Below are 15,359 nucleotides of genomic sequence, written 5' to 3' on the forward strand. Positions count from 1 at the left end.
CCCCCATCAGAACTATTGCAGATGTTGTAAAGTAAGTGCATAATCAGGTCCAGATCCACCTTTTCATCATCAAAACTGTGATGATAAGCTTTCAACAATTCTCTGTCCTCCGCTCCAAGATCATTATCACTTGCTTGGACCAGAGAACTTTCATCCAGGTTTCCAAATTCCATTGAAGCACTAAAACATACAAATATATATATACAGTTACTTCCTTCAGGTTTGCATTCAGCCATTAATTCAAGCTTGGATCAAGAGTAAGAAGATTACATGTAACCAATTTTTAAGTCTAGAATGCAGCAGAACTGCACGCCCACAATATTATTGACTTGAGCACTACCCTGCAGAGCAGGCGAACTTCAGCTGTTAGCATTAACTTTCCTATATTTCATCAAAACATAATCATAAATAAACCTGAGAAAAAGTATATATATATGTATTTCTTTTTAACATTTTACTTTTATTATTTTTTTTTCCCCATCTGCTAAGGGAAAAACATTTAAAAAGTATATTTTCCAAACATTTCCCTACCATCAGCTCCTTAGTGTTCTGGCTGTACAAAGTTATTTTTACGTAGGTATATAATCCATCAACAACACAGAATAAAATACCATAGATGTGCATTATTTTCATTTCAGATGCTTACTTTGGAAACATGGTACAGAATCAGTATCTCCTCCATATATGAGGGCTGCTCCAAAAGTAATGCCTCCTATTTTATTACACTGGGCAGGGTCATCAGGGGCAGATGTTGGCAGCAGAGGTTGAACCTTACTGCCAATATTCCATTACATTCTTCTTCCCACCAGAGGGGAAGTCTGACAAAATGGCACCTGATGCAAGGCTGTGTTGCTGAATTACTCCATGAGGAAAATGGAGTTTTTCTCATGGCTTGCTGAACATTTGTGGAGACCAGACAGTGGATGTTAGTAAAGTGAGGCAGTGGCAGGTGCATTTCAGCAGTGGCTACAGTGATGTGAAAAAACAAGGTAGGTGTTAGACAGCCATGCACAGCTGCCACACCTCAAAATGAAGAGCACCTTGATCAGCTCATCCATGTGAATCAGCTAACGGTGTTGAAAAAATAGTACTTTATAGCTGAGAACTTGCATTACCAAATAGTGTTATTTGCTCTTCGTATCTGTATTTCCAGGGAAATAAGTAGGAGGCATTACTTTCAAAGTGACCTACATATTTATGTAAGTTATCATGACCCATTTTGTCCAGATATGGAAATTCCATCTATGATTACATGGGACAGCAAATGCAAATGATAGAAGGAAGTTTGTACACCATATCTATCATAAGAGCTGTGTTAAAAAAATCATTATAATGCTGAACACAATTTTTTTTTTTTTAAATATGCTTCCAAAATGTTCCAAATCCCAATCTTGATGTTTAGGTCATATTTTAGAGCATATAAAATTAAATTGTTCTGAATAAAAGGTGGGAGACACAGATGTTTACATACTATGTTAAACAATCGTTTTAGCAAAGCAGCCATAGCTTACCTGTAAGATTCCAACAAGTCAACCACCTCTGTTTGTCCAAAGTGCTTAGCCCAGTCTAAAGCCATCCTGAAAGAATAGCATATAGTCTTTATTATTTATCACTTCAAAAGATATGTATGGGCAGCACCTTACGTGAGATGACAGCTGACACACTGCTCTGTTCTTTCATTTCTGCATTACTATTTACACAGTGCCTTTACTGATGGATCCAAATCTTCCCAAATGCAAAAGCATGCATAATAAATAGCTACATGATTTTTAAATAGTTGCAAATTTTTACCAAGTAGGAATGCTATCTCTACACAGCAATACATGCAAACACACAAGCAGGAAGGAGTAGAATGCGCCATTCCTTCAAAACACAAAATCAATGCACACAACTAAACCATGCATTTTTAAGGTATCCTTTTATTAACTCCTTTAAATAATCTTGAGAGTTCATGCCCCAGATGTTTTTCTCCAAAACATTTAAAAATGCTGAACTTATGATGCTTTATGGAAACCATTCTCTTCACAAAGCAGATCATTTTGTTTTCCTTTTAAACTGCACCCCTTCTCTAGTTTTTCCAATAACACACACCTAGAATATTAATTTTTACCCTTCCACACTCAATGATTTATAATAGCCCCCTGTTTCCTAAAGATAAATTCATGGTCATAAAAATCTGACTTTTTAGATATTAATATGGATTTTCTTACATGCTATACTATAGCTGCAGCCATAACACTGCAAAGACCCTTGCCGCTGTAGTTTATCTTTTTTTTTTTAAACCTCTACAGGTTATCGTCTTAAAGATTACAATAATCAAGTGTTTTGAGTGTAAATCTACCAAGAAAGACTACTATCTTTTCATAATCAAAGGTTACATCAGGTTCCTTGAAAGTAGAAGCATATAAACCATTTTAAAGACTGCTTGTGAATTATTTTAGAATTTATGGAAAACAATCTGATGAAACAAACTCTAAATTATTATGACTACTGAATCTTACTACCATCTACAGCATTCTGATAAATCATAATTAAAAATTCTGTTACATGTCTTAAGTTCTCATTTTTATACTGGGAAATAAATCCTTCATCTGTTTGTTTTTACCAGCCATTGGATGATTTGCAGTGGACACTTGCTCCCATACTGATCAATTGCTCTACTTGACTTAGAAAGCCTCTCCCTGAAGCGATCATTAGTGCAGTTGCACTGGTTTCACTATGCCTATAATCAACTGAGAAGTAAAACAAATTAGCAAAAACAATACACCCCTTTTTTCATCTGGACAAAACATGAATATGACTTTCAAAATCTAGACCAACAAAATTTTATTTCTTCTCACCCATGTCAATTCACATGAATTTAATGTTTCTAAAATAGTATTAACCTATTTGTCAGTACTTCCAAACAAGTATAGCAACAAATAAGTGAACAGTTAATGAATTGTGTAACATATTCATTTTTCAAACAGGCACACATAGATAAAAAAATAACACTTGAAAAGTGATAATAGAAAATCAAGTCACTTAGTGATTTCTTTTTTCCTCATGTAACAAGCCGAACAAAAGCAACTTACCACTGACGTTTTCAGTTAAGATGAAATGGAACACCTGAGCAAAGGAATCAACATCTTTATGTAACCAGATGTCGGAAAGACAAGAATCCATTTCTTTTATCAGCCATGGTTCAAGACAACTTGTATCTCTTTCGATCTGAAGAGAAAAAAGAAGAAGATTAAAATGATGAATCTCTTCAGGAAGTTCTTTTGTTCTTTAACTCATAACTTAATTCTGTATTTCTAGTCATCTGTGAGAATAATGTATTTATGGTACCTTGTGCAAATACTTAAAACAGTACCAGACTAACCACTTGATTTAGAAAAATCTATTTAAAAACATCACAATGAAAAAGCATATCTGGCTATATTTGAGAACAGTTTATCCTAATTCTAAAAAAGGGAAAAAATGTAGAACATGCTAATATTCTTTTAGAAACTCTACAGCAATAATATGAAAACACTGTTTAGCAATGGAACGGATGTTAAAGATCATCCAGTTCTAATATCCCAGCCACATGCACAGTAGCCACTGACTGTATCGGGTTACCCAAAATCCCATCCAGCCCGGCCTTGAACATCTCCAGGGATGATGCATACACAGTCTCAGCACTCTCTGAGTAAAGAAATTCTTCCTAATGTGTGAACTAAATCTGTCCTCCTCTAGTTTAAAGACATTAAGCCTTGTCCTAACTCCGTACTTTTTGATAGAGTCCCAGCATCATCTTTCCTGTAAGCCCCCTTTAGGCACTGAGGTCTCACTGTAACTATTTCTTCTCCAGGCTGAACAAGCCCAGCTCACCTACACTGCCTTTGAAAAAGGGGTGCTTCAGCCCTCTGTCCATCCTTGTAGCTGCCTCTGGACCCATCCCAACAGGTCCTTGTCACTCTGATATCTACCAATAAGCTCAAAATCTTCACTAAAATGACACTCTATCTAGGGAAGGTTGTTTTTCTTAGATAAGCAGGACATCTGGAGCCCAAAAACAGTCTCAACATTCCACAAGCCGTGGGGAGGTATATATGATAATTAGAAACAGTTTTTTGTAAATAATTTTACTGACCAAATATGGGACCTGACCTACCCAGCACATAGTCTTTTTTGACCAGATACCATCACCCTGTGGAACTTCACAACCACCACAGACTTCCTGCAAGAATCCCATACTAACACAGCACATGCATAGTATTTTATTCCAGTACATATAACAATTCTCAGAATAGGTGGGTGCTTTGTAGAAATTATATGAACATTCAAATGATGAATGCATATAATCTATTTAATTTCAATTCTGTTGACATGGTTGACTTTCTAGGCTGCAACTGCACTTTTTTTTTTTTTGTTAACGCTGTGTTTTTCTTCTCCCAACACTCATCTTCTTTCAATTCATTCTCCACCCAGCCTGTACTCATGTTTGGGATTGTCTTACCTGAAGTGCAGGACCTTGACTTTAGTGCATTTCATGAGGCTTGCATGGGCTCAACTCTTGAGCTTGTCAAGGTCCCTCTGGAGGGCAATGTTCAGTCCAGCATGTTGACTGCACCACTCAGCTTTGTGTCACCCACTTGCTGAGATGCACTTAATCCCACTTTCCATGTTACCAGCAAAGATGTGAAACAATATCAGCTCCAATACAGGTCCCTGAAGGTCAATACTCATCACTGGTCTCCACTTGGGCATCAAACCATTGACTGCAACTATCTGAATTCAAAAATCCAGCCAATTTCTATTCTGAGTACCCAACCCATCAACTTCAAATCTCCACATTTCAGCAATGCTGTATCCCATTACAGAAGACCACCAAGTTAGCCAAACACCATATGCCCTTACAGAAGACACACTAACTGACACTTGTAATCTGTTTTCCAAGTGCTATAATACAGTTTACAGAAGGATATGCTCTATGATCTTGTCAGGCACAGAGAATGAGTAGCTTGTAGTTCCACAAATCTTTCTTCAAATCTTTAATAACAGGGGTTATATTTCTTCTTGTCCAGTCACTGAGAACTTCATAATGACTTCTCAAAGATGACGGACAGCAATTTCATCTGCCACTTTCCTCAGTGCCCTCAGACGCACTTCATCAAATACCACAAACTTGTGCACACACAGAATTCTTAGATGGCCCCAAACCATAGAAGTACTTTATTTTCCCAATATCGTTAGAAACAAGTTTCTAAAAGATTAACTACGTAAATCTAAGACATTTCTTTCAACAAAGAAAAACTTACCAAATGATTAAATACTGTGTCACCACTGCTATCCAGCAGATTATACTCTTCAGATACACTTGCAACAGATTTCCTTCTTCGTGATTCTGGGTTGCTACTACTTTCTTGAGCAGAACACCACTCAGTGAGAGTGCTTCGCTGTTTTTCTTCTAGAAGGTGTAAAATGTTATCAAAATGGTTTCATAATCACTTTTAGCTATCTGTTGCTTTCAGCAACAAAAATAGTTACATCAAACCACAAGTTTACCTACAGCATTCTCTTTTATCCGATCAAGAATGCTGGTACCAGTCCAATATAAGTTTTACGATTAAAGGCACACAAAATGCATGACTGCAAATGTCTACTCTAAGAATAAGGTAAAGATATCATTTGGATGCTACTAACAGGAACTACTTATGTTGAAGATGTACAAAATCCTGCACTGTGGTTGGATGGCTGCCTGCAATTCAATTTGTACCTAATGTCAAAACATCGTATCATCTTGTTCTTTATTTTTCATGGAGGCAACAATTACATGCAAATCTACACCATAGTATTAGCAAAACATTTATAAACTGAAAGCAAAGAGTATACCCCGTTGAAAGATTTTTTAATCTAACAATCAACTTCAGTAACGTAAACATCACAAGATTAAAGATACTTGCTGGTATATAATCATAGTATTCCAGCTTTTAAATACAACAGAATCATCCTATTCCATTGTTCTCAATACTCAATAAGCCACAATACCCATTCTTACAATCAAGAAGCATACCAACCTCGCTGTTTCTCTTTTTTGTATTTTATCATCTCTTTGTTTGTATACCCAGTGCTTCGTAAAACATCCTCCAAAAACATCTCTTTAACTTCAAATGGTCTTCCTTGGACTGCAAGCATAAATAACTAAAGAAGTTAGATATCCCCTAGTTCTACTGAAAATCTTAATTAAAAAAAGACTCTCTGTAAATATTAAAAAAAAATCTCAGTTAGGAATATTGTTTTTCATTAAACTCTTCAATGCTATCTAAGCGTTCTGGAAAGAGATCCAAGTGTCTGACAGTATATTCATCAAAGTTGTATCAAAATGACAAAGAGAAAACTACTATTTTGTTGTAAGATTATCACCTGGATTCCAAACATAATAATAATACTGTTTTAATGCAATATTCCATAAGAAGTTTGTTACTTTGTATAAAAATGCTTTGCTCAAGACACGTACACAAGATTTCAGTTTCTTCAGTTACTTCAGCCCTTCTTTGCTGAGTAAGGCCTGCCAAGCCAGACAATCCAAATGGTCCTTATCTCCTGAGAATCTACTCCTATTACTTTCTCAATATCACTGTTTCCTAAGCAGTTCTAACAGACATGACAGGATCCTTTTTCACAGGAAAAAAATTATCTAGATTTCTGGTCCTTTAATTAGACATTTGCCATAGCTGAGTTTAAATTACTCAGAACCTCTCTCTCCTTCAGGAAGAACTGTATATACTTAAGTATAATACAAGGACATTATTGTTGAAAAATCAAAAGAAGCAGGTCACTCATGCAGGAGGCCTGCAAGCCAGGAATGTGGAAGAAAATGGAAAAAACTACATCTCCCATACCTTACCTTTATTAAAGATCCATCAAATCAGGTATTAAAATAAAGGTAACATTTTACACTTGAATGTAATCTGTAGTTAGATTATCAAACCTGAACATAAACTATCACATCTTTTCTCAAATTTTACCTGGAGTAACAGTTGATAATTGCCTTTGAAAATCACATGATCAAAACATGAAAAAAAGAAACTGCCTAGGTCTGTATTTCTGAGGTGACCAGGTATAGCGATCTGTGTTTTAGCCAGTAACAAACAGTAATCTCTGAAGCCTGAAAAACTAAAACTTGTTGGAATTAGTTAAAATGTACTCTTGCAGCCCTCAAGGTCTTAATGCATTGACTTTCTCATCCTGCAGATCAGTGTTCCTTTTCTTGAGCTGAGTATCAGGAGACAAGGCATCTCTGCACCTATAGTGCTTCTAGCAATAAAATACTTTTTTCTGAAATAGTTGCAAACAGATGTGAAAAAAAAAATTGCAACAGTAAACTTAAAAAAAGCAAAAATAACAAGCATCTTCTAATTCTCACTCAGTGTCCATGTTATCTTGTCCACATTAACCAACAGTGGTATACAGATATATTCAGATTCGAGTTCACAAATACTTACTGTGTATTACTGGGCAACTTCCAAAATACTTAATGAAGAGATTTGCATCGAGAGCAGCACTAGAAATGATTAGTTTTAAATTAGTCTGGTTTTGCAATATATCTCGCAGTTTTATTAACAAGAAATCACTGAATCTATCCCTCTCGTGTACTTCATCCTAAAATAAAAGGGAAAAAGAAACCAATAGATAAAACTTTCACAAATAGGAATTTTATTTTTAAAATTTATCGTTCGTAGGTACACTGAAGATGCATTAAGAAGTAGAATTCTATCTTAGTTTAACTAAGCACTTTTTAAAAAGAAAGTATTTAAGTAAAAAACTTTTTTGAAGTTTCACAAAAATACTGGAGCAGACTTTGCTGTTAATGAACAAGGAAGAGATAACTTGATTTTTCAGAGGCTGAATGAACCTACATGATCTTAAAGGTCACTTCGAACTCAAACCATTCTATTATTCTACGAAGTGCATTTCTGAAACTTTACTAGTTTTCTCTAAACAACTACCAACTCCGAGATACTGACATGAACCACAGTTCCCACAAATCTTATTTTAATCAACTCTTCAAAGTTGAAGCACTTAAAGGAATATAATATCACATGGCCAGAAAATAAATTTGGTTGCTAAGGTCCATTAAGTCATGTATAAAGCTTAACATAAGTTAAGGCATTTGACTGATAATAATTGATTAAAGCTATTATTTACTTGGTGTGTTTTGCTTTCTTTCATATTAAGAATTTATCAAGCAGGAAGCCAAGCACTTTTTAAGGTGAAAGCAAGAACATGAAAAATCCTCATACTTTCAGTGAACAGGTGAGTACACACAATTATTTTGATTTTTATGTGTTCAGCAGTGGAAAAATTTTTCAAGGCAATTACATACTCTGGTTCCACTGAATTCTCAGTCCCTGTGAAAGAAGTTACACTGCTCCTTATTTTGAAAACCTTTGTGTTAACGAGTGGACTGCTAAACTGGTACTGCAAAAGTAAGTACATGATACAAGACATTCTGACAGATTCACAATGAATCACATATTCATATGCCTAAAGCTTCCCTGTTTTATGACAAAAAAAACTACAGAAATGTTTAGACATCTGTCCTTCACACCTGCTTCATCATCCTAGAAATAAATGCTATAATTAGCATGAAAATAAGATACTTTAAGCAAAAAAGTACACATTCCAAGAGAAAAAATTCGGTACGTACAGAAAAAAAAAATAAGATTCTGCCCAAATAAAAACACTGTGCTTAATTAGGAAAACAAATTTCACAGGTAATACATATCGCTTCACCTCACATGAAATTCAACAGGATTCTTACCACAATAACATGTGTTACTGTTGATAGAGCACTGTCTCCTGCCATTAGTGTGCGAAGCAGTATGCCATTAGTGCAAAACGTTAACAGTGTCCTTGGAGAAACCCTATTGAACAGTTCATGAAGATATTTCAGACTTGCACCATTCAAATGCACGTTATCTTTTCCACACTTACTAAAAACTAAAAAGATTGATCAGCTACTCACCAGAACTGAAATTAGATTACAGCTACTCACCAAGTAATTCAACAATAATGTATATTTTTAGACTACCCTTATTTGCAGAGAACACCTACAGAATTCTAGTGCTTATATTCCAAAACTTCAGACACAGGATTCATGTTTAAATAAATGTATTAGCAAATAAAAATGAACTTTGAGAGTCTCTATGTGGAAGATTTACATAGATTACTTTGCAAAAACAGTTTCCAATTTTTCAACTGGGACTGTATTATTGGGACTGTATTATTTGCATTTGCCTGTACTTGACTGAATCACATAAAATCAGTTGGTCCTTTCCAAATGCATCAATTTTTCCTTAAAGAGGAAAAAAGCTTCTGTTTTAGTAGCTGAGGGAATTAGCTATGCAAGGAAAATCAGTTGTTGCCACTACTTTCTCCAGTACTAACAGTTTAAGTTCTGAAAACTTCCTTACTATCATACTCTACAGTTCTTTTCTTGAAGACAAATGAACTCTCTATTTACCATAAGCTTTCCAAATTTGGAATTCATCCATCCTTTGCCTACAAAAATTCCTCTACATCTTACTGAATTTAAGGAACATATCCAAGATGTATTGCTTACTCTTCAGTATTCTCTTCTAGAAATCATGACTGCTATCTAATACTTAATGAGATCAAACAATGAAGTACTTGTGTTACTGTTTTGGTTTTTTTTAATTGTTGTTTTTAAGCAGTGTTGGAAATACTGATCTCTCAAGAATCTTATTTACTCTTTTTTTTTTTTTTTCAGATGCTCCACACTACTTCAATATTTCTTCCATCTTGATCTGGCCTATGGCTTGTCCTTATTCAGCAACTAGAATACTCCCACATATTAATCATTCACCTCATTTGCAATTAATCTTCTCTATCTCTTTAATAAGCTTTTAAGTTTTCATAGACACACTCAAATTCTTCTTTCATCAGCTATGTGTTATCTTCATTCATATGAGCAACTGAGCCAGACATACCCTTTGCCTTTATATTTGCTACAAACTGTCACCATAAAGTTTCTGTTAAAGTGCTCTAGTTCTCTTACGTATTGTGAAAGCTTATGGAACTTTTCAATCTATGACTGGGGAGAAAAAAGGAGAGGAAAACATATAGTTGTTCTGAAAACAATACAAGAGATTTCTCTCTCCCCGCAAGTAGAAATCAAATGAATATGCCTGTGATTCACTTAAATAAGAAAGCTTACTACTTGATACTGCAACCTCTAGAAAGAAATCTATCTTCTGCAAATACTTGATTGCCTGAAAAAACATATCCTACCTATAATTTCTACACTCTTTTCTATGCTGTATTCCCCAAAATACTGTAGCTTTAACATACATGCGAACACAAGATCAGTTACCTTAAAGAAATGTTGTTAATACCTGCTTTCTAATCGGATCTGATAACCAACTGTCTGGCCAACCTTTTCTCGTCTTTCTGCTGCCACTCTTTCAGCCACAGCAATAACTGCCAAACGTCTTGGCTGAGTGCAAAATATACGACAGGGAATTCCATTTTCATAGCAGTCATCAAGAAGGAACTGAGGAATCTATAAAACAAGGTTTCAAAATACTTGTTAGTTTGATGAAGCAATAGGCATGGGTTTTTTTCTTAAACAGTGAAGCAACTTAATTATATCTCAATATTGTACAGATAGCAAAACTTTAATTTCACTAATATTCCACTCTTGACACTAAATCCAGAACTAGCTTTAGAAGAAAAACAACTAAACACAATAACAAATCCATTATTTTAAATAACTTAAATTAGGTTAGTGAAAAGCTAGAATTTCATCAGAAAATTATGTAGAATCTTATATTTTTTATAAGTATCTGCTGACTTAGTGTTGTAATGCACTTCCTCGCATTTCAAATACCACACCTTACTATACAGGAAAACAAAAGTCTAAAAATCAGCATAATTAAATCCTTTATTACATAAACATCTTCTAAAATCGCATTAGTTTCATATAAATACTGACATCTTTTACTTTAATGAAAAACATACTTGAGTAGTTTTTCCTGATCCAGTCTCTCCTATAACGAGAACAACTTTATTTTCCTTTATTATTTTGACAATTTCGTCCTTCTTTTCAAAAACTGGCAATGATTGCCTAAAGGAGTCATATTCCGTCTCCCCCCTTTTCAGCGGGACTTGAGGAATACCACTGCTAAGCCTTCCACTCGTCTTCCCAACTTCTTTGTTTTCTGTGGAGAGAACACGACAATTTAGCTATAGATACAAAGGAATTGTTGCAAATGGTAAGTCATTAAAATATCACTTAACTGTCACAAAAATGAACATTTCTGACTTGGTAGGCCACACAGATAAAGTGATGAACCCACTACATATTTAAAAGAAATATTCATTTCTGTGTTCTGCTATGGTGTTTGAACAGATACCATTCAAAGGAATTACAACTTCCAAACATATTTTGAACGAATCTAGATTTATTTTCTTGGCTTTTGATCACATTTATACTCCACAGTTTGCCTAGAAATATTCGCTGTAGAGTTAAATGAACAGAACTCTTAAGATACCCCAAACTGGAAAATGAGAGTTTTCTCAGTATAGCTATAGGGGATTCTCTTGCAATCCTGGATCCAGTCTTGTTTGGTGCCTTTATCAACAACCTGGATAAAAGGATAAAATGCACCCTGAGCAAGACAGATGATACAATATTGGGAGGTGTGACTGACACACCAGAAGGCTGTGTTGCCATTCATTGAGACCTGGATGGGCTGAAAAGTTGGGCAGAAAGGAACTTAATAAGTTCAACGTGGGCAAGTGAAGAGCGCTATACCTGGAGGAGTATAACTATATGTATCAATAGAAGTCAGGGGCTGAAATGCTGGAAAGGAGCTCTGCAAAGAAGGACATGGATGTCCTGGTGGACAACAGGTCAAACATGAGCCTTGTGGCAAAGAAGGCCAATGGTATCACAAGGTGGATTAAAAAGAGGGGTGATTTAGAAGTGGTAGTAGACTACATGATCTCCAGAGGTCCCTTCCAACTCCTTACAGTTCTGTTATTCTACACGTTCAGAGGAAAAAAAAAAAACTTGACTGTGATTCATATCCGCTCCTCCACATTCTCCATGGTATTCTATTACCTCATTCAAGTCTTATTTTACATGACGTTCTAGTCAGTAAGACTGATCTAGACTCCTAGGTATAGACAGCACACCACCACACAATAGAAAGCAAGACTTAAGTAATCACAGAAGCCGCAAATCTTCAGAGCTACTTCAAATTCTAAAATTCCTTTTTTTTCTTTTTCAGAAGAATTAAAAGCTTGTTGTAAACTCAATGACATATACATAACATGATTAGCAGGCATACATATTTAACTGCAAGAAGTACTGCTTTATCAAGACAGACATAGCCTAACAGTTTAAAATACGTGAATACCCCAATAACTAACCTGGTGAAAAACTGAAACATCATATAAAGAGAACTAGAAGAGGAAGCACTTTGAGCATGAACCAGTGAAAACAAGAATACTGGAAGACGTGTTTTCTGTGCACTGCACCCCTCTTTGTGCACAGAAGCATAACCAAATCTTCATATAAGGCCGTTAAGGCAAACATCTTATTCAAAGCATTCTCTTTAATGAAACAAAATGTCAGAAGTATGCCTTCTGATGAAGTCTTTCATGTTCTGGAAATCAGGAAGTCTGAACAGTAAGTTCTGAGGGATCATGTCTACTGCCAGAAGACAAAGCAAAACAGAATTTCTCATTTTATCAAAAACATGACTTTCTACAAGAAGAACAGCCTTATATTCACACAGGATGTTCTTACACTGTGACCTTGACAGTATTTCTCTCCTCAGCTCCACCTTACAGAACGTGCAGGAGCTCCCACATATGAAAAATGTCCTTTCAAGTAAATCTGTGTTGAACTGTCTAGATACAAAAGTGACTTAGCATAGGCAAGACATTAAAGTATCAGTGGCATTAATGCCTAAGTTACACTTCCTCGTGAAACCAGTTTGAAAACATGCTATATTAAGAATTAAGAGTGAAAACTAACAGATCCATTTGGGCTGGAAGTCCATCAGCTAGTACTCAAGATGAGGTGAAAACCAGTGTGGGTTTTTTGTGCAGTTGGGTTGTGGTGCTTGTTATCTTTTGTGGGTTTTGTTGTTTTATTTTTTCCCCTGTAAGCAGCATTGATGCTCAAATCACACACAGCACGTACCAGTTCCAACAGCAAATGAATTTCCTCGCTGCTTCTTTGGCAGAAGTTCTATTCGTTCTTTATTTGTGAGAGGAAATCTATGAATTAAACTGTGAACAGCCTGTTTCGTGTTGGGAGTCAAACAACAAGTCATTTCTGCATGAGCTACGTCCGATCCATTCTTTTTCCTGACAGTTAGATATCGATTTGATCCTTTTCTGAGAGAGAAAAAGTTTATAAATAAGTAATCTACTCAACTCTATATAAAGATCTTTGACAAAAATCTTTCAAAACAGCATTCAGATTAGTTTCAAATAATATATGATAAACAAACAAATGTCCAAATAGAGTTCTTATGCATAAGAAAAAGGTTTTCAGTATGCAACATCAAAACCACTCACTGTTACCATAAGTCAGTGTGACATACTGCGTAACTGGGATGCTTATGCCTAGCACAACCTCACAGTCTCCATAACATAATACTGTTTTGCTAACTTTCTTTTAAACACTGACTGCTATTTTCACTTTCTATAAGATAGCAAGCCCCATCAATCACTGTATCAATCAATACTGAGAGGTATTACACAGAATTGATTTACATGTAAGAGAGATTAAAAAGAAATCACTAAGCAGAAGTAACAGAAAACCATATTGGTCATCTGAATTTAACTCCATTCATCACCACCCGGTGAGATCAGCCATCCAGCCAGTTCTTCACCCAGCAAAGAGTGTACCTGTGCAGACCATGAACTGCCAGCTTCTCCAGAAGAATTCTGAGGGAGACCATATCAAACACTTCGCTGAAGCCTAGGCAGACTACATCAACAGCCCTTTTCTCATCTACCAGGTGGGTCACTCAATCACAGAAAGAGATCAGATTGGTCAAACAGGATGGCTAAGCACAATCCCCTGGCTGTCCCACACATGCTGTGCAGTCTCTATATGATCTGCTCCATAACCTTTCCTGGCACAGAGGTCAGGCTGATAAGCCTGTACTTTCCCGGATCCTCCCTTCTTGTACATGGGAATCACGCTGGCATGCCTCCAGTCCTCTGGGGCCTCTCCTGTTGACCAGGAACACCATTAGATGATGAAAAGTGGCTTGGCTGTCACCTCTGCCAGCTCTCTCAGCACCCTCGGGTAGATTCCATCCATGGACTTGGAACAGTCCAGGTGGGGCAGCTGGTCTCTAATTGTTTCAACCTGAATTGTGGAGAGTTTATTCTGCTCCCCATCTGAGACTTCCAGGTCAGAAGGCAGAGTACCACGAGGATAACTGGTCTGACTTTAAAAACATATGTAAAGAAGACACTGAGAACCTCAGTCTTTTCCTTATCTTCAATAGCCACAATCCCTGCTGCATCCAGTAAATGATGGAGATTCTCCTTAGCCTTCTTCTTATTGTCAATATATTTGTAAAAAAGTTTTTTGTTCTCCTTTACCCCAACAGCCAATTTGAGTTCAAGCTGGGCTTTTGCCTTTCTATTTCTCTCTCTGCACATCCTAACAACTTCTCTGTACTCTCCTGGAGTTGCGCTTTTTTTTTTCTTCCATAGGAGGTACATTTTCTCCTGGAGCTTCAGGAAAAGCACCCTGTTCATCCATGCTTGCCTTCTTCCCCGCTGGTTCATCTTGTGGCAATGGGGAATAGCCTGTTCCTGCACCTTGAAGATCTCCTTCTTGAAGAGCAGCCAGCCTACCCAGATCCCTTTACCCTTCGGGACTGAATTCCAAGCATCCCTTTCTACCAGTACCTTGAACAGTTCTAAGTCCATCCTCTGGAAGTCCAAGGCAGCAGTTTTGCTGGTCCCTCTCCTGACTTCACCAAGAATCAAGATCTCTACCATTTTGTGGTCATTCTGCACAAGACAGCTCCCAACTTCCACATCTTCCACCAGTCATTATCTGTTTGCGAACAGCAGGTGTAGCATGGCACATCCCCTTTTAGACTTTCTTACCAGCTGCATCAGGAAATATCACTCATGAAAATACTGCTAAAAATAACAATGTTAAATGTTTACAATCACATAAGGCCACATTACTAGCTATCCTGGACCACGTGCAGCCCACATGTTGAACAGACCTCACTTAGAACATCTTTATCCTCTGATCATCATTACTTCCCACATTTAGATGTATGTTCTTTCTTCACCATTGTTCCCTGCCTGTTAACAAA

The 15,359-nt window shown here is 36.4% G+C and overlaps 1 protein-coding gene across 1 annotated transcript in view; it reads right to left on the reverse strand.

The window, feature by feature from the left end:
- The window catches only part of YTHDC2 (YTH N6-methyladenosine RNA binding protein C2), a 37,883-nt gene that overhangs the window by 18,805 nt on the left and 3,719 nt on the right, over positions 1-15,359 (reverse strand). The window contains 11 exon segments of the mRNA XM_090131875.1: positions 2-180; positions 1,512-1,577; positions 2,606-2,732; positions 3,075-3,210; positions 5,286-5,434; positions 6,045-6,152; positions 7,473-7,629; positions 8,792-8,894; positions 10,386-10,552; positions 11,011-11,210; positions 13,205-13,401. Coding sequence (XP_089988001.1) covers positions 2-180; positions 1,512-1,577; positions 2,606-2,732; positions 3,075-3,210; positions 5,286-5,434; positions 6,045-6,152; positions 7,473-7,629; positions 8,792-8,894; positions 10,386-10,552; positions 11,011-11,210; positions 13,205-13,401 — 1,589 coding nt within the window.

The sequence above is a fragment of the Phasianus colchicus genome, chromosome Z (assembly GCF_987193195.1).
Source record: "Phasianus colchicus chromosome Z, bPhaCol1.hap1.1, whole genome shotgun sequence".
Lineage (NCBI taxonomy): Eukaryota > Metazoa > Chordata > Aves > Galliformes > Phasianidae > Phasianus > Phasianus colchicus.